The sequence below is a fragment of the Lepidochelys olivacea genome (genome assembly GCF_965140295.1).
Source record: "Lepidochelys olivacea isolate rLepOli2 genome assembly, chromosome: 7".
NCBI lineage: Eukaryota > Metazoa > Chordata > Testudines > Cheloniidae > Lepidochelys > Lepidochelys olivacea.
Window position 1 is genome coordinate 85,774,504 of NC_140417.1, and position 24,627 is coordinate 85,799,130.

The 24,627-nt window shown below is 40.7% G+C and overlaps 1 protein-coding gene across 2 annotated transcripts in view; it reads right to left on the reverse strand.

The window, feature by feature from the left end:
* MICU1 (mitochondrial calcium uptake 1) overlaps nt 1-24,627 on the reverse strand; it is a 214,036-nt gene that overhangs the window by 19,310 nt on the left and 170,099 nt on the right. For both annotated transcript variants that reach the window (XM_084634526.1, XM_084634527.1), the window contains 2 exons: nt 23,301-23,438; nt 17,086-17,194 (listed from right to left, as the gene is read on the reverse strand). In XM_084634526.1, coding sequence (XP_084490652.1) covers nt 17,086-17,194; nt 23,301-23,438 — 247 coding nt within the window. The remainder of the gene's footprint in view (nt 1-17,085; nt 17,195-23,300; nt 23,439-24,627) is intronic.

The window sequence follows — 24,627 nt, forward strand, 5'->3', positions numbered from 1 at the left end:
TCAAAGTAGGAGGCCTGGGATTACTTTAAGTCAAAACTGCAGAAGCTATCGGAAGCTTGCATCCCAAGAAAGGGGAAAAAATTCATAGGCAGGAGTTGTAGACCAAGCTGGATGAGCAAGCATCTCAGAGAGGTGATTAAGAAAAAGCAGAAAGCATACAGGGAGTGGAAGATGGGAGGGATCAGCAAGAAAAGCTACCTTATTGAGGTCAGAACATGTAGGGATAAAGTGAGAGGCTAAAAGTCACGTAGAGTTGGACCTTGCAAAGGGAATTAAAACCAATAGTAAAAGCTTCTGTAGCCATATAAATAAGAAGAAAACAAAGAAAGAAGAAGTGGGACTGCTAAACACTGAGGATGGAGTGAAGGTTAAGGATAATCTAGGCATGGCCCAATATCTAAAATACTTTGCCTCAGTCTTTAATAAGGCTAATGAGGATCTTAGGGATAATGGCAGCATGACAAATGGGAATGAGGATATGGAGGTAGATATTACCATATCTGAGGCAGAAGTGAAACTCGAACAGCTTAATGGGACTAAATCGGGGGCCCCAGATAATCTTCATCCAAGAATATTAAAGCAATTGGCACATGAAATTGCAAGCCCATTAGCAAGAGTTTTTAATGAGCCTGTAAACTCAGGGGTTGTACCATATTATTGGAGAATTGCTAACATAGTTCCTATTTTTAAGAAAGGGAAAAAGTGATCCCGGTAACTACAGGCCTGTTAGATTGACATCTGTAGTATGTAAGGTCTTGGAAAAAATTTAGAAGGAGAAAGTAGTTAAGGACATTGAGGTCAATGGTAAATGGGACAAAATACAACATGGTTTTACAAAAGGTAGATCGTGCCAAACCAACCTGATCTCCTTCTTTGAGAAAGTAACAGATTTTTTAGACAAAGGAAACGCAGTGGATCTAATTTACCTAGATTTCAGTAAGGCGTTGGATACGGTGCCACATGGGGATTAGTTAAATTGGAAAAGATGGGGATCAATATGAAAATTGAACGGTGGATAAGGAATTGGTTAACAGGGAGACTACAGCGGGTCATACTGAAAGGTGAACTGTCAGGCTGGAGGGAGGTTACCAGTGGAGTTCCTCAGGGATCGGTTTTGGGACCAATCTTTTTATTACTGACCTTGGCACAAAAAGTGGAAGTGTGCTAAAAAAGTATGCGGATGATACAAAGCTGGGAGGTATTGCCAATTTAGAGAGAAACCGGGATATCATACAGGAAGATCTGGATGACCTTATAAACTGGAGTAATAGTAATAGGATGAAATTTAATAGTGAGAAGTGTAAGGTCATGCATTTAGGGATTAACAACAAGAATTTTAGTTATAAGCTGGGGACGCATCAATTAGAAGTAACAGAGGAGGAGAAGGACCTTGGAGTACTGGTTGATCACAGGATGACTATGAGCCGCCAATGTGATCTGGCCATGAAAAAAGCTAACGCGGTCTTGGGATGCATCAGACGAGGTAAAGAGGTGTTAGTACCATTATACAAGGCACTGGTGAGACCTCACCTGGAATACTATGTTCAGTTCTGGTCTCTCATGTTTAAGAAGGATGAATTCAAACTGGAACAGGTACAGAGAAGGGCTACTAGGATGATCTGAGGAATGGAAAACCTGTCTTATGAAAGGAGACTCAAGGAGCTTGGCTTGTTTAGCCTAACCAAAAGAAGGTTGAAGGGAGATATGATTGCTCTCTATAAATATATCAGAGGGATAAATACCGGAGCGGGAGAGGAATTATTTAAGCTCAGTACCAATGTGGACACAAGAACAAATGGATATAAACTGATCATCGGGAAGTTTAGACTTGAAATTAGACAAAGGTTTCTAACCATCAGAGGAGTGAAGTTTTGGAATAGCTTTCCAGTGGGGGCAAAAGACCTATCTGGCTTTAAGATTAAACTCGGTAAGTTTATGGAGGAGATGGTATGATGGGATAACATGGTTTTGGCAATTAATTGATCTTTAACTATTCATGGTAAATAGGCCTAATGGCCTGTGATGGGATGTTAGATGGGGTGGGATCTGAGTTACTACAGAGAATTCTCTCCTGGGTATCTGGCTGGTGAATCTTGCCCACATGCTCAGGGTTCAGCTGATCGCCATATTTGGGGTCAGGAAGGAATTTTCCTCCAGGGCAGATTGGAAGAGGCCCTGGAGGTTTTTCGCCTTCCTCTGTAGCATGGGGCACGGGTCACCTGCTGGAGGATTCTCTGCTCCTTGAAGTCTTTAAACCATGATTTGAGGACTTCAATTGCTCAGACGTAGGTGAGAGGTTTATCACAGGAGTGGGTGGGTGAGATTCTGTGGCCTGCATTGTGCAGGTCAGACTAGATGATCATAATGGTCCCTTCTGACCTTAATATCTATGAATCTATAATGGGTGCATCTGATGAAGGCAGTCTGTAGTCCTACAAGAAGTACTCTATAACCATCTTTATGATTTAATCCATTCACACTTGCATCTAACATCCATGAATCATAATTAAATGACAACAGCTGAGTTCATTTCCACCTCTTCCCCCCACACTTTGAGGGATAATCACTGACAGTTAATCCTAAGGTCCCTGCAAATATTACAAGTGTTCAGTGCTGCGGGGATAAGCAGGTTTCACTTTCCTATCTAGTTCAACACGGACAAGTTCAACGCATGTTAGCTCAAAAGATCAACAAGACCAGATAAAATCTGAATACCCCATATATTCTGACAGTCCTTCAAAATGCCTCTGCAGAGCCTGAAATAACTTTGTCGATTATTGTTCTGCAGCCTAATGAATCCTGGACCAAGCTGACACAAAACAGATGTCCGAGCATGCCCCTGTATAATGTTGTTGATGATCCTCTATTCATAGTTAACAACCTGGCACACATTTGCTCCCTTCCTCTCTGGATGGCTTCTGCAGAGTCTGGGCCAAGTAATTCAGGTCACTGGCAAGCTGCTTAATTAATCCTAGACCAAGCAACTACAGCCCATATAGAAAGCTGTGCCTCAAAGATGCCACTTATTTTCTGTGTGCAGAACACCTCTGTCTATACTACGCCAACACGTGGACTACAGGGGTGTATATTGCAGAGTGCACCCCTATAGTCTCCACTTTGGCATAGTGTAGACAAGCACTAACATTTTGTGAAGTCCATCAAAGGTGCTGTATTTATGAAGACAGATAAAATAACCAGTAGAGAAAATATTTAAATTTAAATATATAAATCCCCTGACCCACTTTGCAATACACTCTATTACATATATGCTCACATCAGCCAGGTCAGCAGGAAATGGGAAGGTTGGAACTGTGCTTTAATAATGCTTAATTATTGCAAGTGGAGTGTGCAAAAATTTACAGGCAGCACCATGCAAAGATGGTAAATCCTGCTTTCTGCACAGGCTGTGTCTTAATTTTGAGGTGTATCTTAACAGAGCCAGTCACCTTATAAAGACAGGACCATTTCAGGCACTCTTCTGCATAGGCTATTTAGAAAAAGGGGGAAAAAAAGGCAGCAACGGAATGAAATTTTGAAGTGGAGATGAGAGAAAGTGGCCCCTAGAGTATTTCTATGTAATTGCTTTTTATGCAAAATCCTTTTCCAGGCAGCTATGCCAATGGTGACAGATTCGAATCACCTGTCTTACTGCTGGAGAAGTGGTCAAAAAACTGAAAAAATTGTGGTCATCGTACAGCTGTAGCTGTTCAGTATTATGATTTTGGACTGCTGAGAACAGAGATCAAATTAATCCCTTTTATCTGCCAAGCAATCTTCAAGGTCAAAGGGGAAATTTTGAAGGCAACACTTAACTAAAAGTCTATTGCTGTTTTTATTTGGTTGTAAGTACAAACCTTGAATATATTGCGACAGGGTTGGGCCAGATGGCTACAGGAGAGGGATAGAAGGCAGATATATTAGCCCCAGGTTAAGTAGGTAACTTTTCCCTGGGAAAGATAACAGGGAAGGTTCCAGAACAATCAGGAACCTTCTGGAAACAATTAAGACAGACAGGTTGATTACAACACCTGCAGCCAATCAAGAAGCTCCTAGAATCAATTAAGGCAGGCTAATCAGGGCATCTGGGTTTAAAAGGGAGCTCAGTTCTGTTTGTGGTGCATATGCGAGAAGCTGGGAGCAAGAGGTGCAAGAAGCTGAGAGTGAGAAGGTGTACTACTGAAAGACTGAGAAGTACAAGCATTATCAGACATCAGGAGAAAGATCCTATGGTGAGGATAAAGAAGGTGTTGGGAGGAGGCCATGGGGAAGTAGCCCAGGGAGTTGTAGCTGTCGCACAGCTGTTCCAGGAGGCACTCTCAACAGTTGCATTCCACAGGGCCCTGGGTTAGAACCCGGAGTAGAGGGCGGGCCGGTTTCCCCCAAACCTCCCATCTCCTGGTCAGACACAGGAGAAGTTGATCTGGACTGTGGGTTCATGAGAACGGCCAAACTGAGGGCTGCTGTGAATCTCCGAGGCAAGCAAATCTGCCAATAAGCGCAAGACCTACCAAGGCAGAGGAGGAACGTGGTCACAATATACACAAAATGACAATTACAGACTTTCTCTCAGTTTTCCTGCACGCTCTTCTCTCAAAACATCATGGCTTTTAAAATAACTTCACTGTCTCTCAACACACACGTTAATGTACTATGAAGGAGATATATTATAAATATTGTGTGTATATGAGTGTGCCCAGAATTCATGTCCCCCGCAGATTTCTTTGCTTTCCCGCAGAAAAATGACTTTCAGACAGGGAAGCAAAGGGAAGCTGCAAGAGCAGTCATACACCACTCCCTAGCAGTGCAGGTACATCATTTCATGCACCTGGAGCAGCTGGCAGAGAGGTAAATCACCGCTGGGCTGGGGACACTCCAGCCAGTGGCTTCTACCCTGAGCCAGGATCAGATACTAGTCCCAACTAGGCTGGAAGCAGAAGAGAACAGAACTTCCTCTTCCCCTGAAACAAGTGTCTGGGGCTGTGTCAGACCCACCCCCAGAAACCTCCCCCAGCTGCAGGAAGCATCCTCCCCTGCCTACATCACTCCTCAACTGTGCAGGGAGGGGTCACTGTGCAGGGAGCTTCTCTCCCATCCACCCAACCCCTGTGCATTTGGACCTCCCATACCCAGACACCCCTGCCAAGCCTCACCATGTACATCCAGAACCCCCCCCATGTCCTCCATACCCAAACCCCACCCCACTAAACCTCAACCCCTGTATCTGGAGCCCCCCTGCCTCCGGACCCCCATCCCTGCATCCAGACCACCACCCACAGAGCTCCCTCCACTCAAACCCCGACCCTGATGTCCCACACCCTGCACCACCCTGAGTCCCCACATCCAGAACCCCAACTAACTGCACCCAGACCCCCCCACTCCACCAAGCCCCACTCCCTCAGCACCCAGACCCCCTGCCACTGAAACCCCCACACCCAGACCCCTCCACTGAGCCCCAACCACCTTCACCTGGAAGCCACCGCAGAGTCCAATTGCCCCTGCACCTGGAACCCCCACAATGAGCCTGCGTGCATACAGATCTCCTCACACTTAGACCCCCCACTGAGCTGCCTGCAGCCAGATTGTTCCACACAGAATCCTCTCACCCCACACCTGGATGCCCCTCCACACTTGGATTCTGCCTAGTTGAGCCTGCCTGCCCCACACCTGGTGCGCCTGGCGCAGAGCCCCAAGGTGTTTCTGGGGCAGGCCCAGGCCGTGTCTGCTGAGTCCGTGTCCTGGGAGTGGTAAGGAGCTGCTGGGTGATCTCACACCTTCATGAACCCAGTGGCCTGTTCTCCCTGCTGCCATGCTGGATCCTCTGCATTTATTTATTGACAAATAAAACTTGCAGAATTTTAAAATATTGTGCCCAGATTTTTTAATTTTTTGGCACAGAAAGCCCTCAGGAGTAATATATACACAAAAAACAGAGGCATCTGTAAGCTTTTCAGATCATGGACTGGATCTTCATATGTTTGTACAGTGTCTAGGCACTGTAGGGCTCCGATCCTGCCTGCAGCCTCTGGGTGCCAGTAAGTTGGATTATTGTGTTCAGCATTTCTACGGCCAACAGGGTGACGACAGCAAAACCTCCTTAGATCAACAGACAGGGAAATCATGTCTTCTTTTAACACTGTAAACCAATGACACTGCCTCGTAACCATTCAGAACACATAACTTGGACGACATGATGATAATTGCTTTGGTTGAGCTGTCCTAAAGTCTTATGCAATCAATTTGGAAATAGCAGCAACTACAAATGCCAAGATATTGATTATGTATTTGGCAATAATTTGTCTACGCCTCTTCGCTTTTGCTGTTCCCTGAATATTTATACAATATTCCGAAAAATCAAGTGGTTAAGGTATGGGAATTCAGATCCAATGAACAAGTATTACTGTGGCTCTGAATCGTAATTCACTTTAACAGCATTATTCTGTAATGATTAAAACACAATACAGGGAGTCAGGAGATGAGAGTTATATGCCTGTCTCTAATATTTAAATGATGTGACCTTGGAACAGTCACTTATCTTTGTATCTCAGATTTTAGCCCTTTGCAATGCTTACTTGTCATATAAAGTTGTTATGAGATATAGTTCATTAATGTATGGAAGACTTAAAAAATAGTTTTTGTGAACTTACTTCCCAGATAATTTGCATTTCAGTTTTATGCAAGTCTTCTATAAAACTGTCAGTGTACACATTTTAAAAAGTTACTTTGGGAAGGATATATATTTTAATTGCTATAATTTAATCTTTATGCAAGATCTTTAATTTCTGAGATCAAATGAGACCTACGTTTGCTGTAATAGCAGTATATAATTTAAGTCAAGTTCTTCAGGAATATGTATTTCCAAGTATTTAAACTCTGTCTAGGTCTTTTAAATTTAAAGAGTTCTCTAAATATGTCTGACCAAAGTTAGCTATTCCTATTAGCAATATTTCTGATATACTGCAATAGTTTTTCATACTCTATTTGCACACTTATGCAGAGGGAATTCAGAAACTCTATGTTTAGGGTCCACAGTAGCACCTGGCGTGCACGCCTGACCCCAGATACTGCTTGGTGAAAGTCAAGGCTAATAAGAGGCTGCACATGTGGACTGAATGAAGTAGGTATAAGAGCTGTGCTCTAACAAGGAACTGCATAAATAAGGTAGGGGAGGTCAAATAGACTAGATTTAAGCTCTATTTTCTGACAAGACTGCATGGAGAGTGTAGATACTTTGGATTTAGGGGCTTTCAGATACAGCCAAGAGTGGCTTGCCTAGTGAAGATTTAAGGGTTTCACTGATAGAGGGCTACCTGCTGTTTAACATCTGTTTTTTTGATAGTGACAGTTTGACTCTAAGGTATGTTTAAGGGGGCAAATATGCAAAATTTGGATACTACACAAGCCTGAGTTTGCTGACCTTCAGCCCATACAAGGAAGGCCTGCCTCTTTCCTCAGTCTTCTTGCCTGCAAAGAGTGATTGTGCGGTCAGTATGTTTAAGGAGTATTATTTTGGTCTTTTAGTTTTATATTTTTCAATATTATGATGGCGCCATCAGTTTTTGCCTAATTTAAAGACGTTTCCTGTCCTTTGTGGTTATAAAGAAAATCTTCTGAATTTGACAGGATACAGTGCAGTCTCTGCAGACAGACAAAATTAATAGCTCGGAGAGAGGTGAACTAGCTCATTCTTCTAAAGGGTGCGTTATCTCTGAAGCTTCCTAGACAATAACTTAAATGTCAACACTACTACATTACTTTGGGACTGCTGATGGAGTTCAGCAGATTAATTCACTAGGGAGGTATGCTTTAGATACGCAATCTATCAGTATTTCTGTGATCACTGGAAGTCCATCTTTCTGAATATTTCATGATTCGAATAAATACTCAAGCCATACAAATTAGCTATGATCCATTAATACAGGCATTACTTTGTAGACCAGCCAGCCAATGGCAACAATCCTGATAGAACCTGAAAGTGTTGCCATCAGGGTAAATTAAGCTGGGACAAGACAACTGAGTATTCACTCAGTGATAGCCAAAGCCTTCAGGAATATAACAACACTGAAGAGGCAGTGGATACAGAATGGTTTTTGTTTTTTGTTGTATGAATTATAGTATTTTAAACAGCTTATTGAGGAAAAATCTAATATTCTTTTGGTCATGGACTGCTCTATAGCATTCCAAATTTCTAAGTAAGTGTGGCACGTGCATGCGATATGATCTGAGGGACTGTTTGCTAATTTACTGTACAATAAGGTACTGTCTCAAGTGAAATATTTTTGCTCTTGCAAAACTTTAAAAATCAGGTTATCAGGGATATAAGGACAAGAGTTTTCCTGGCCACTTAAGGGCCCGACATTATTATTTTAAAAAACATTTATACCTTTGAGACATTATGGCATGTCACAATGTTAACCACCACAAGTCCCAAGCAGCGTCGTAATTCAGGATAACTTTTACATGCAATAGTGGCAAAATGATGGTACAGTGAAGTAATACTGGTGCATAATATACGACGTCAGCATTCTGAAAAAAAGGTCCGTAAAGTTGGGCTCCAAATTCCATAGTCAGGCATATAAATAAGCAGCCTGCTTATCATAAATGTTGAGCTCCCACTGAGTTCCATGGAAATAACATTTCAGAAGAAAAGAATTGACCCAAATTAAACCTGGGCAGGAAGGCCAGGAGCTGTTATCATCAGACCTCCCATTACAGAAGGGAAGTCAGTACATTGTTACCCAAGTCCCTGTAGCCATTACCACATCACATTTTTTTCAAGTTAATGTTCATCTTACTGACAAAATTATTTTCTACAGTGTAAAAAACAGTTACCAGAATATAATTTCTGTAATTATTCGCCAGGTTTGTTCTGAAAAATTTTCATTCTCTCTCTCTCTCTCCTTAAATAATACTGTATGTTATTTGACTTATTTTCAATGATACTGTACATGGGTTTATTTGCTTCACATGGTCATGGTTTTTATAGCTTTAATTTGCCCTTACCACAGTCAATTATTGCATCCTATCATATTAATCCAACACCACAAGCATTACCTCCATTTGCTCCAAATATTGATTGATGCATTGCTGTGCAAATGTTTTTACCTCTAGTCAGCAAGAGATCTTTGTGCTCTTCTAGGCTTTCTTCAATAAGATATTTTTGCCTATTTTCTTTCCCTCTCTTCTATTTATAAGTTTTGGCAATTTTATTTTCCTGACTGGCAATAATGAATGCTAGAGCAGCTTTACTTTCCCTTTTGGTGCACACACTCTAAATCACCACATATTCTTGATGGTTTGTGAATAAAAGTTGAAATCAACCTTCAAGACTCAGACTTTAAGATGTAAGAAATGAAAGCAGGTTCTTTCTGGAGGAAGCTTCCTCATAAAACAAACATTTCCAAATTCCTGCATCAGTCTTTCCAGACAAAAATTCAGCTCGTCTTAAGCCATTTCAAATGTGTTCTAACTTAGTATTAGAACTAGATCCCAAAATATATTCTCAAAACTGGTTTTTCTCATAACAATAATTTATCAGCTTGTTTAAGATATTCACAAGGCATATTGAAATCAAATAGTGTGTGGCACAGGTGCTGAGGTTTTCACTCAAATTCTCAGACTTACTTAATGATTAATATTTAATCATTAGGTAAGTCTGAGCATTTGAGTGCATGCAAATGGATCTCTTCACAAGTCATGGGAGCTTGCTGGATTCTAATCTGATGCTAAGATATATAAGAAGAAACTACAATGCAAATACAGCAGTTTCTTTACTCTCTGGAGTTTAATTAAGCATTTCATCAAAATATAACATTTTATCCTGGGAAGTTATTTCTACAGATTTTTATATCACATAGCGCGCGCAAACACACACACACTTTCCCAAGCTGACCTTCCCTCTAAAGCTCCGTATCATGGCAACTTTCATTCTGAGGAGTGCTGCAAGAGTTCGCCCTTCTGAAGTCAACCAGTGTCCCAAGGTCATTAGCTAGGTCACTTCAAATCACTTCAAGGCACTCCTTCTCATCTAAAGGAACACTGGTACAATGCCATGGCAGCCCTACCCACCTCCATTGGCCTAGTGAGAATGAGAAAAAAAAGACTCCGAACTGAACCCAGGTTCTTACATTTTAAAAAAGTATGATCTATAAAAAGCTACCTTCAGTACGGTAGCTCAACTTCTCTTAGCCATAATGACAAAAGAAGATGTTTCATTAATACACACACATAGCAGCTCATCAATATGTCACATACTAACTGTTCAAGATCCTACCTAAATAAACAATACACAGTTTTTAATGGAGGCTAGTTAAAAGTATAAAAAAACCTCTCCCAAAAATTGCTCTACATACCTCTGGTCACAAATCATGATACTCTCCATTAATGTTTAAAAAGCAATATGGTTCCCAAAAATAGACATTCAAAATAGCACTGAACAAATCCTTAATGTGAATGTTTCGTTTTCAACAGTAAGGAGGAAGTCGCCTAAGCGTTAGAATGAACAGAGACCATTTATTTCAGTTCTTGAGAATTGTCAGTCTAATGTTTTATCCATAGCATCCATGAGAAAAGGAAAATGTATATATAGCCTCCACAGTGCACCTCTGTATGCCAGGATACTGCATTGAAAAACTCGAGTTTATCAACCATAGGCTTGCTTTAGCAGTAATAAATGCCTTTTAAGGCTGAAACTAGGCAGGGCTGTAGCTCTGATGCAGTTATTTTATTAAATCTTGAAAAACAGTTGCACTTATAGGCCAGCTTCAGAACTGCAATTCTCACACTAAGAGCAGCCTGTTCCACCAGTATCATGCAGAAGTTGCTTTCCATCTATAAGATATGCTACCACACATCTCAGAGGAAGTTAAAGTGCCTTTTCAATCATTAGGCAAATATTTCAGAACTTGATGTGAACACCCCTCAAGAACCCTCACTTAGCAACAGCATCATGTTTGGTGCTGATGCTTCATGAAATCATCAACTTTTTTTTTCTTTAATGTTCCCAAATCTATCGTTTCTGAACCTAATACTCAGCATCTGTTCATAAACACTACATCAAGCCCAATGGTTTCAAACTTTTGTACTGAAGTTAGACACCTACATCCATATTCAGGCACCTAAATGAAAGTGGCTTAATTCTCAGAGGTGCTGAGTACTCACACATCTTATTGAAGTCAACAGGAGCTGTATGTGCTCAGCAGCTCACAAAATCAGGTGTTTTTTCAGGTTCTTAAGTTTGTATTTAGGTGTCTAAATCTGGGCACCCAAGTTTGAAATTTATGGCCCAATTATTTATGAACATATAACAATACAATTCCAAATTAATATATATATATATTTTTTTTTTGTGTGAAAACCAAATACTGATAAGAAGCCCGCTGCATAACACATCTAAAGCTTATATACCAATGTGTTTTACAGACACACAATTAACTGAATATTTAAGGAAGTACAGAAATTATGACATATGTAGAATTGTTTCTAAACTGAATAATAGTTTAAACCTTCCATGAGTTGTTAATCCTTGTTAATTCTCAAGGTCATTGTTTAGAGTTTTAAAAACTTTACAGAGTAATATCTTCTATGACAATGGAGTCTTGCTCCCATCAATTCATATCTCAAGATCCCTAGTGTTGCTTGGTTTCCTGAAGCTTTAATCCAAAACCTTACACCTTCCTGTCTAGGGAAGCCATAGTATCCTGCATTATGTCCAATTTTGCAATAATACCTGCGGCAGACTACTTAAAATATTCTGTCAATGCTTGATAAATTGTGTCTATAATTCTACATTTAGAGAAGCCAGACTGACAAGCTCCAGGTATCTCCTGCCAGCATTCTGAAAATGTGGCACAAAACCCCTTCATGGTACCATCTTCCTCAAGACAAAGGTACCTATTAGTGGCAACTGTGAGACTAACACTGATCAACTGGGACTGAGGCCAGTAATCAGATGGTAACAACATTTTATCACTATTCATATGCCATATTCCATTACGAATCTGACACATCCTGTCTTCCTAATCCTATAGTTTTGCTTAGATGATTTATGCTTTCTTATATTAAAAGGCAAAAAACTTAGTTAATACAGAGTTAAAATTGCCCAGTGACCGCTCGTGCCATTCCAGAATGATGAGTTCAGCAGAAGTCAAAAAAACAGGAAATACAGAGTTAAGGTAAATGCCCACACAACTTTTAACTCTGCCTTTTTTGAGCAATGCCGCAGAACACTTATGACACACATACTCGTACTTTGTCTTTTCAGTGTAATAGACAGGTGCTACCTGCATGTGGCCTATGCTCAAACGTCAGCAGCACAGCAGACTCAGAGCGGTATGAAGTATCCCATTCCTTTCAATGAGAAGTTCTGAGCAGAAAGAAAATATACAATGGAGATGAATATAGCCTGAAACAATAGCACTGAGATGTGTGAATTGTTCCATTCATCCCAGTGGGTGTTTCCATCCTGCCTCCCCAGTGCTGAAGAGTTTCTGATATGCATCAAGTATAACTATTCTCAGCTCAGCCCAGTGTCAGCAGTGTGTTCTTGGTGCATGTTCTCAGGATGCCAGTTCTAAGCTCCCTGCCCACAGAGGCAGGGGTTTGTTCTCCATATCCTGGCTCACAAGGGTGGGGTGGTAGGAAGATGGGCTCAGACCTGATGAAAGGGACAAGGCACTCAGATTCCAATTTACATAAGGAGGGCAAGAAGGGGAGGTGGGGCTCAGAGCCTCTATAATAGTGGTTCTCAACTGATTACACATTGTGTTACCATACCTGGGCCGCAGGGGCTGGGTGGCAGAGAAGCGGCAGCCCTGACCCCTGCTGTGCAGGGAGGCTGGCAGACCATGCAGACCTGGACCCCGGACCCCGCGGGGCTGGCTGGCTGCCCCGGACCCCTGCCGCACGGCTGCCCCGGACCTCGCAGGGCCAAGCAGATGCCCCAGACCACAGAGCTTGCGGGGCTGGGTGGTTGCCCCGGACCCAGACCCTGGAGCTTGCAGGTCTGGGTGGCTGTCCTGGACCCCGCCATATGGGACCAGCCTGCAGCCCCAACCTCAGCCACACGTGCTGGACCCTGACAGCTGCTCCAGACCCTGACCCCCGCAAAGCGGGCCGGCAACCCACACCCTGCTCCACTCCTGAGCTCATTTGTTAGGTACAATTTCTGCATAAGATTTTTCTTTATTTGCGATTTAAGAATTTGTTGCCATTGAATTTCTGGTAGCATAACAGTTATTTCTAGAAAATACAAGCTTGAATGAATAAAGTCATGCATTATTCCATGGTTCATTAAAGTACGTATCCCACCATTCTTTTTAAAACCAGGGTCTATCTTAAATTAAGGGTGAAAAACGTCAGTGAAGCAGGAACCCACTGTGTCTATTTTATGCTACTAATTTTTTCCCCTTTCAGTTTATAAGACATTTAGAATCATAAAAATGGGTCAGTCTGCTGCAGTAGATTAGGAACAATTTATTTAGCATATAAGGATTATGGTCACCTTTAACATTTTAATTTTAATAGTAAAAATAATCCCATTCTTTTGGCAGTCATGTGAGTGACTTTTTTGTGGTATATTAATAGAGATATAAGGAACTTTATGAGAATTCATCTATAGAAAAGGTGGAACAAATGTATCATTTACTCTCTGTGGACTTGACGCTCTGACTAGGAGAACACATTTATATGCTAGGAACCATGTAATGTGCAGATCATTTGAACGTAAATATCTCATTAACACACTATCCACTACTAACTCTCTCAAATTTCAGGCCACCTGCAATCCTGAGTGCAAAGAAAGAAAGATGAATTCCCTTTTCATTGCCGAAGCCTCATCCAACTTCTGAGTGCCAACACCCTCCCCACTTCCCCCGCTCCAACCTCTCTACATATCTGTCTGGATCAAACTTCAACAATGCGCTATCCAGCTGCCAAAATGTCCAGCTTTCCTCGAAGGTCTACATTAACTATTAATATAAAAACCTCTGCTACTCAAAATATTTGGGGGCAGCGTAAACATTTGTAGGTTAATACCAACATAAACAACACTGCAATGATTGCAACGATTGCTTTATTCATGTTCATATTTAATCTACCACAGTCCTCCAGATTTTAATCTACCTGAACCTGTGGCAGAATTTCCAGTTTGCTGTATCACGGTGCAGCAGAAACAAACAGTTCTTTGGCCTGTATAGCTTATACCAGTTCTCAGAATGATATTAGCCATACTGGCAAAAGGAATTTTTTTGTCAATATAACTGTCTACACTGGAGCTTTTGCCAGCATAGCCGTGTCTGTTAAAGGTGTGATTCTTTCTCACTCCTAACCAACATAGATATGCCAGCAAAACTTTTAAGTGTAGACCAGGCCACTATGGGGCATGCTACTTTCCAACCAGGGGATTTCCAGGAGGAATGTTGCAGAATTAACTCTCTAATTGGTTTCTAACCTCTATCGAGCTATACCGACAGTATACAGCTATACTACAGTTTGTGACTCCATTGCAAGTCATGTTAATTGTCAGTTAACTTGAGTTGGCTGAAATATGTGCTAATCTAGACACTCCACAAATATTAATTCCAGGACATAAATGTTTGTGGTTTACCCTAAGCAGAGTCCTAGATGGGGCACTGTCAAAACATAGGATTTCTCTGGACCATTATCAGATCAGAGTAGGTTGGTGGGTAACTAAAAGTTTTACCTGAAGTTAGTCTGTATTTCAATAACTGTACACTGCTATTTTACACACAATGTTCCAGTTAAAAGATCTTTCACTATGCTCATTCTCTTTATTTTTTTAATTCAAAGAAGATGTTTCCACCTGTTGGGTCCCATTTGACTTAAAATACCTAAAGTACATGATCTCAGCTATAAACTAAGGCTGATCTCAGTTAACAAGAGCATCTAAGAGCAGAGATACAAGTTGAATTAGAGCATGTAATAGTCTTTTAAAATCTTCCAGTATAAAGCCCCCCTTCACACTTTAATGCTCCAAGGGCAGTAATGGCTCAAAGTTATAATTTACTGGTAAAGAAGTTTCACCTTTTAGCTAATTAAATAATATATTGCTTTTATATACAGAATGGGAGTTTTCATTAGGATTTGAAAACTTTAAATTTGTTTGTGATGTGTTATGTTCCCAGTTTTACCAATGAGTTTTACAAAAATTACTAATCTGAAAAAAAAAATCTGACTCAAAACAAGTATGCAACTGTAACAGATTAAAAAAATTATGTTATTTATGGGCAATACAGAAACAAAGAACTTCAGTTTTACAGTGTAAATGTTCAGATAATTTGGTGGATTAGTTAAGCATTGGAAGAAGGTGAAAAAAGAAGGGGATGGTTATGCATGTTTAATAAATTATATTGTTATAATGGTTCTCCGCTAAATACTGTATTATTCATCTACTATTGCTGGTTCCTTCTGGAAGGTGTTTTCCATGTGATGATAGTGGGATATAAGGTAGACATTATTTGATTAGGAACTATACCACTGTGTGCCCCCTCTTATAGATAGTTTACACAAGAAGGACTGGACCTTATACTTGGTCACAAGTAAAAGTATGTTCTAGCTGGACTTCAAATGCTTTTTTGCTTTTTTAAAGAGAATCTGCACTGAAGTTATTTTAAATCTCTGACTCAGCTTTGAGGGATTCAGAAGTAGAAGGCAAAAGTCAGCATTGGGTCAAAGACAGGAGAAGAAACTAGATTTTTACATATATTTATGAAAATTCAGAGATCTATCCCAAACTGAAATTGAACTGTCAAATTTATTTCCTTCAATATGATGAACCCTGTGGGCCCCTTTCTAATGCTCACCAATAGCTCCCTCCTTGTCTTGGATGCTGGAGAAGAAATTATAAGTATTGTAAGAGTACATGGCAGCTCACAGCCCAATGCATACAGAGTTCCTGCCCAGTAGAGCTTATGATCTTTGTGGTTCAGATATTAAGGTTTCCAAAAATTGCCAGGGTAGCGTTATTTCTTCTTTTCCTCTCTCCACTTGTGGCTCCTAAGAGGGGGCTGCTTCTCATGTTTCACTAAGCCTCAGACCAATAAGACCAAGACGATCTCTGACTAAATCTGTACTGAGGACTCCATAAGAGCAGGAAATGACTAATGCCAAAAGGTTGAGAATTACTGATACTACAGTAAAAAGAAAAGGAGTACTTGTGGCACCTTAGAGACTAACCAATTTATTTGAGCATAAGCTTTCGTGAGCTACAGCTCACTTCATCGTATGCATCCGATGAAGTGAGCTGTAGCTCACGAAAGCTTATGCTCAAATAAATTGGTTAGTCTCTAAGGTGCCACAAGTACTCCTTTTCTTTTTGCGAATACAGACTAACACGGCTGTTACTCTGAAACCCGATACTACAGTGATCTTGGTTCTTCTGTTCCCATTGGAATGAGACTGTCTGCACATCCCTACTTTCAGCAACAATTTTCCTATCTGCTGTAAAATATACAAAAATATACAGCATCCCAAGTCCCAGCATCATGGCTAAAAGTCCTATCAAAGTGACCCCCCAAAGGTTGCAAGTCCATCCCTGTTGCAGGTCTGGAGGATAAAAAGATACTCACCCCAAACTTTGATTTCTGATCACTAAAAGCAGCATTTAGCAAATTGATAAGATTTTTATAACAAAGCATAAAAAGTTGAAAGCAACCATTTGCTGAATGCACCCAATCACGACATAAATTATGTAGAATACAATGTAGGAAATAAGTAAAGTAGAAGGGAACACACACATTAGATCTGAATGTTATCTTAGTCAATTAGTGATGTTCAGAGCCTGTGGATCTGTTAAAATAGCCTGAAAAATGCAAACAGGAAGTAAATTTCAGCATATTTTTCCTTACACCTAACAGAGGACAAGCACAAAATCCCAAATCCCTCTTTTTCCACTAACAGCTGCAAGTCAAAAATCTTCTCATGACAGGAGGGGAAACATGATTTTAGTGCACTTTTTATCTGCCAGAAAAGCCTTGCTGAACAGCTTCAAGTCTGAACATTCTGCTTTAATGGTATTCTACCACCAGAAAAAAAAAAAAAAAATCCAGCAAGCTCACAAGTGTTTAATACCTTTATCAAGAGAAGCTCCAGCCATGTGGTAAAAGCTCAAAGCTGTGTCCACATCATTTATATTCTTCAGAAAAGTAAAAAAGCTTTCCACCTCCTCAAATGTCAGCCCCTGCAATAGAAGGAACACATTTTTTTTAATGGTTAAAGTAAGGAGACAAATAATGAAATAATTTTGATAGGAAAAGGCCCCAATGACAGCAAAGATGATAAGTATGTCCAAATAGGAATTCATGTATGACTCGCCATAGTGCATTATATTAAATCATTATTTGGGATTATATACAATTTAAAATCTACACTTGCGGTAACTGAAAAGTCAACTAGCTACCGACATTCTTATTTCCTCCCTTAATTGAAATTTTTCTTTCTGCAGTGCACCCCATTACAGTCCCATTGTCTCCTTACCATGAAGTTAATGCCATCTGAAGGGGATAGGCTTAATACAGATATTGTAGGTTTCAGAGTAGCAGCTGTGTTAGTCTGTATAAATTGGTTAGTCTCTAAGGTGCCACAAGTACTCCTTTTCTTTTTACAGATATTGTAGGTTTCCCTGTGCTAGCCATTATTTGTTCCTGATCACCATTATGGACCTGATTCTCATTTACAGCACTCAGATAGTATAAAAGGCCTTAGTGTATATAAGAATCAGGCTTGATGTGTGGAAGGGTCAGTGGTGATAGCGAAGTTGAAACAAAAACCACCACCATTCTCCCTGCTGTCAACCACTTGCCCAATAATGTGATCACATAGCCAGTGTACAATCAAGATCCAGGAACTTGCTGCAAGCATATCAGTTTATAACCCTTATGGCCTTCAAACTTGCAGTAAGGAGATCAGATGGTTGACACTCTAAAAATAGAGCCTTAAGGACAAATTCAGAGGTCTCAGCAGTGTAAGTAAAACTCCCCTAGCACTTCAAGTCACTTAAGGTATGTCTACACAGCAAAGAAAAAACCCTGGTGCCAAGTCTCAGAGCCCAGTTCAATTGGTTTGGGCTTGCGGACTCAGGCTGCAGGGCTAAAAATAGCAGTGTAGACATTCAGTCTTGGGCTGGAACCTGGGTTCTGAAACCTGGGAAGGGGGGAGGGTCTTGGAGCCCAAGCTCCAGCCTGAGCAGGATCACCTACGCTGCTATTTTTAGTTCCACAGCCCGAGCCCCATAAGCCCAAGTCTATTGACCTGGGCTCAGACTCAGCACCATGGGTTTTTCTTTGCAGTGGAAACATACGTTTAGACTCCCTTACATATAATCAGAGGGGGTGTACATTAGTGAAAATTACATGCTGAGACAGAGAGCAGGAAAGCGAAAGTAGTCTCATCATACTTTAACTTTCTTCTGGCTCTTTGGTATGTAAATTAAATCAGGTGATATTCTCTACATGTTGACAGAGTGAGTGTGTCAGGTCTAAGGCATGACTCACATTGAGAATTTTGGAAATTCTCCCACAATTGCTCTAGCCTTAAGGCAACTCCACTGGGGCTAGCACCCAGGTAAATACTAGTTCAGAGTAGTTACTTGTCTTTTTACCACTGTGTCTAGATTTGTTCAGAGTTGGAGGACATAGTGAGGTGATAAAAATGCCCAAGCCCTATCTATATTAGCCCTTATATTATTTATTGCTAGCACCAGTGAAACTGCATCAATGATAGAACAGCAGCAGGAGAGTCTCAAAAATTTAAGAGTGTAACAGCCTAAGTGAACCTAAATGAGCACAGGTCTGACAGTAACGGATTCTATACTTCAATACCTTACCCATCACCTCTGAATTTGGCTCTTCACATGATGAATCACCATGCCAGCCTAAATTCAAGTTTCCTCTCTATTCTACCTAGCAAGAGACAGAATGCTAAAAATGGGGTACCTATAAAAATAAATATATTTTCACTGTTATGATGAAGATGAAAATGTCGAAATGAGCACATTCAACTGGTGAATCCAAATTAAGCTGTAAAATCTGTATTAACACGGTCTAAAATGTCTTCAGTAACTTGAGCTATTAAGGCGTTTAAACAACAAGGGCAGACTACTGGACTAATCATTTAAAACAAGAAATGCATTGTAAGATACTCTGACTGAAAGGGAGTTTAGTGACAAAAATCACTGTAGAGAAGATAGCTCATTTTTAAGGTCTGGAATCCAAGAGAACATCAGTGATTAGCATAAAAACACCACCTTTTCAGCACAACTGCTAGCTTGTGACTCAAATATAAAAGAATTGGGAACCAGCCATTTCTACAGAGGTTGTAAATTACAAATGAAGAGCAGGATGCAACACTAGGGTTCAGCTTAAATTATTTCAAGTCCAAGAAAACGTTTATGCTAACACTGAACTCATTTACAAAAGAAAATGTTGCAGGTGCATTCCTGTATAAATTTAGCTAGCAAGCTCAAAAGGAATGCAAGTGATTCTCTCCATCACACTTCATTAAAAAAGTGTAAGGATTTAAACCACATGTTAAGTCAGAAGCAATAGAGAAATCCAATAAAAACAGATAAATATCTTTGGGTACTGAAGGTATTACATACATATTACCAAAGGACACGGTGTTCCAAAAACCTCTTCCCACTTGGGACAGATGGAAGATTAAAAAAAGCAACTAGTCTTGTATGAGGATGTTCTGAAGAAAGGTACTGGACTGGATTGACAGAAATGTACAGGAGCGACAACTGCTTGTAATAGATGATCCTTCTATCTAACTTAATTAGTCACTGTATAGCCAGCTGCCTGGAGTCAACAAAGCTGCCAAGAGTTTCACCTGTGCCAGAGGGGAAAAGAGAAACTGGCACCCCCACATCCTTTAGCTCTTCCCCAAAAAACTCTTTATTATTTGCCTTTATTTGCTATTGCTGTAATTAAAAACTTTCAGCTTTTCATCCTTCTCCAGACTTGGAAATCATCTATTGCTTTTCTCTTACAAGTTTAAAATTCTGAATTCCTCCTTCCTTCGAGATAAAAAGGGTGGTTATAAATCTGGCTAACAACTATAACCACAAAAACAGCCTGGCAGGAGTGTTACCCCTAGAATCTGGACATAAACATGTCCCTCTCTATCAGGTTAAGAGTTTTTTTCTTTATCCGGTGAAGAAACAATCGGATGCTGATAAAAAAATCAGGTCCCTCCAGTTAATCTCTCAGCATCCTTGGCTATTGTTAGCTACCATACATCAAAACTAGTTACAGAAAACGTTACAGCAAATTGGAAAATGAGACATTAGGAGTTGGTATTTTCTGCTAGTCACACACCCAAACTTTATGCATCTATAAATTGTTATTCCTGAACCAAAAGCTTTCAGATAAAATTACAAATATGCAGACCTTTAAAAACAGTGTTACGAGAACATCCAACTCCAAATGGAACTCTGTCCTCATGTCCCTACCCACGTTCACCTCGAGGCTAGAGATCCTCGCACACAACTTAAGTTCTCCCTAAATGGATGCCAGTAGTTTGCATTTAAGGCTACATCTACACTAACATATTTTAGGAAGTCTTCCCCCACTGCACTACCGCCAGTGCAGGTCTGCCACTACTACTGTAGACAGGGCTGAGGATGTCACCCAACTCTACATGGAGAATTTCCCAAGCTTCTAGTGTTTACTTTTAACTATACATTCTATTTGTGCTTTAAAGAGAAATGTATTCTCAAACATGGCTACATCTCAATGAAGATGTGTGTCTGGGAATTTTCTGAGTTTTCATTAATGTGGAGAAAAAAGGGTGGGTTTGTGCTTATACAATTCTAAAACCAGGGTCCAGATTTAGCTTGCAACTTTACTGAAGCCTGCATTTTATCAATGGTGCTTGAATATGCCAAGCTTTGCATGTTATGCTTGTAGAACTCAACTTCTGTGAAAACTCAAATAAAGTCCATGGAGAAAGAGTGAAGTCTTAAAGGAAGTTTTTACCTGGCATGAGCAGGACCCCTCTTGGGATATCAGGGAAGTATGACCTTTGCAAAACCTTTGGAGCATGTGGCTGACATGAAAGTATTTTAGGCCTCACTGGCCTCTACTAGCACAGTTCTAAAATACTTGTGTGATGGGGTGTCTGCCCCACCATGGCTAGTAAAAGGTTAATACACCTGGGGAGGCCGCATGAAAAGCGGCCAATAGGAGAGGGTCTGTGAGGAGTGGCCAGTCAGGACCTGGCAAGTCCATAAAAAGAGCCTCTGGGCAGAGCAGGGTCAGTAGCTGCCTAGAGATTGAGGAGGGAGGACTGTCTGGAGTAGGCTGTAACCCTTTAGCACCTTGGACAGAGCCATGCAGGAAGCAGCCTGGTGAGAATAGAAGGAGCTCCGGATGGGTTGCTGAGATTAGGAAGGTGTTGTGGCCACGGGTAAGTGGCCAAGAGAAATGCAGTGACAGTAGTGGACAGGCCTGGGAAACACCCTCCCCCATGCTGGGGAAGTGGCAGGATAATTAACTGCAGTCGCCCCGGGGAGGTGGCTGGACTAGGAGCTAAACTCCCTCGAAAGGGGGAGGGAACACAGATAGGGCCGTGCCACAAAGAGGACACTGCAGTTTCGGATGCTGTGAGAGGGGTTACTACTGGACTGCGGAGAAGGAGTGATGGTGTACAGATTACAGATGGGAGCGTCAGCCTTGAGCTAATCCCTAGAATGACTAGGAGGAGGTGCCAGTCTGGTGGCGAGTGACGTGCTCTGTGACAACTTGAATTATGATTTATTGACTCACGAAGGAGATTTCCATGTGTATTTTTTAACCTTTGATTAATGTACAATTTCAAGGAACGCAAACTGACAAATTAACCCTGATATGCATACGTAATAATCAGATTGCTTCTTTCATAATATCCAAAACATGACAGATGCAGAAGTTAGCACTAACAATATAAAACATAATGTTGTAAATTGTCAGCTGCCCCTGAAACAAGTTAGAGGAACCTAGTGGCTGCTTTAGTTTTCACTGGCTCTGAATGCTACCCAAGGGCCATTACACCAGAAAGAACTGCTTGAATACACTGTGCTTTGGCTCCTCAAAATACCCTAGTTCTTCCAACACACCCCCTATGCTAGGTGCAGGAGGCACTGAGATAGGGTTGGCCATGCTGGATTTATGCCAACTGAGGATTCCTTCATACCAGTGGAATCCATTTAAAGCAGCTTTAAGGAGCAGCGTAACGGGATCTTAAGGTTGGTCAGAATCTGGTCCAGTATTTCTTAATATATTTTGCATCACAAAATGGATTAACGAAATTAAGAAATAGATGACAGTTCTGCTGCTAAAAGGAAGTGGTTCTACAACAGTCAGGCCTACTAAACACAGAAGCAGAAGTCTTTCATTAGTTCCTGTTTTGGTTAATTGCAATGTTCACAAACTACTTAATAAAAAAGGAGCACTGTCAATCTCTATAGAAGCAGACATGAAATTCTAACACTACTGTAATTTAGCACCCCATACTTTCATTATCATATTAAAGATGTCCTTTAGGTTTAAGTGTTTTATTTCAAGGTCTCGTTCCCTGAATTAACTTCTGCAGGGACTGCAACCTTTTCCCCCTACAAATTTTGAGTCTAATTCCCGTAACACATTTTTCTCATAAATTCATAATAAAATGATAAACTACCCAATCATACTGCACAATTAACCCAAGGTCAAGTCAACTGTTAGATATAAGTCTTCAGTTTGTTCAGGTTAAACGTGTGGGGGCTTTCTCCAGAAAGCGTGTTTTTTTAAATTAATGTTAAGTATTTCTACACCCACAATTGCAATGCACTCATTTTAAAATGTGTAAAGCAGTCTGTCATTGTACACACAACCAGATATTGATCACTAGACATATGTATTTTTTGATGCCTTACTTCTGGTGATTTGTTGATTAACTGAAGTCAATGTGGCTCTTTGGGCCTGAATAGGTTTTAGAGGGTCAGGTGCTTTTTTTCAGGAGTCGGAGCATATTCATTTTATGATAAGCCCAGTCTGTGCCAGCCCACAGCTTAGATCTATAATTTCAGAGCAAAATATGAAATGGCCATTTTTTTGTTGACTCCAGCCCGTGATGTATTCAGTTCTCAAGCATTATTTAACTACTGATATATATTTTGGACAGGTAAAAGCCAATGGAAGTATCAGCACTGAAATGATTCATTCTACAAGTTTATTCACATTTTAGACTTCATTTCACAGTGCAAAGCACTGTGGATGCATGCATCAGAAAGTCTTAAAATTTCTCTTTTGCTGCCTGAAATCACTAACCTCTCCTTCTTGAAAATGTTTCCTGAGTTGCTTCAGCATGAGAGTGAGCTTCTTTGACTGCACTCCACTATAGGCCAGCAGCATGCCACCAAACTGACGCTCAGTGATCCGCCCATTCACAGGGTCATGCCGTTCAAACTGGAAGAGAAAGAAGATTAAAACAAAACACTAATATTAAAGCAATTCTGCTTTAATAGGAAGCTGATATTTTATTCAGAAGGTGCACAACATTTACTGTAATGCTGAGGTAAGTGTGGTTGACAGTATTTCCAGAAGCAGCTCTAACTGTGCTCAACATCCCCTCTTCATCAATGTCAGCGATTATTTATTTATTTATTTTACACACGCATCCCAGTACTTGGACAACCATTTAGGAATTTCCTTTATCACGATCAACTTGTTCCATTATACAGGGGAACAGTGTTTGTGGGATTGGTCCTCAACAAGCATTGATTACAACCCAGAATGGACATTTCTGAATGAAAATAAGCTAGATTTTCACTTAAAGGCGGTTCAGAAACGGTATAAAACTTGCAATCGGAGTGGGGACAGTGTCAGAAGACAGTTTGCCAGTACTAGAAAATACATGCCACACACTCCAGGCCACAGAAGTGTGACTGTGTCATGCAGAGAACAAGCTGCTGTCAGTAACCCCTTCTCAGGGTTCAGTCCTGCACAGATCCTTGGAAAACACAGTAAGCATGACTTAAAAAAAATAAGTGGGGAGAAACATGGCTGGCAAGAGGTGTGGTGGTCAGTAAATCAGGAAGGGAAAAATCCCCAAGCGCTATGTAGGGATGGTCAGTGAGAGAAGACTCCTTCCCTTGCTCTTGATTTCCCCTGACAACTGCTAAGTTTTGGTAAACATTCATTTGACAGGTTTGACAGCTGCCAATCTCTAGCCTCTGAGAGGCTTACAAAGATTGTTGGGGGACACTTCCACCCCAATCTCCCCTCACAAGCCTTTCAGAGGGAGAAAAAAGTTGTTTTTTCATTGAATAGCCTTCTAAGTGATCAGGTTAGATGCTAACATCAATCGCAGCGAGTAAAAAGGCTAGAGACTTACTACAGCAAAAATAAATACAAAAACAAATCACAAATAGTCAAGGATCTAACATGACATTTGCAAACCATCAATCAGTCTGTTTACTCTGCTTACAGGTTGTACCTCTTCACCCTCACCCATTGTTGGTGTTGTCCATTTAGATACTAAGCTCTTTGGACAGGGACTATTACTCCATTTGTGGATAGTGCCTAACACAAGGGGTCCTCGATCTCGGTTGCTCCCTAGGAATTATCATTTAAAAAAAAAAAAGTGAAAACTCAC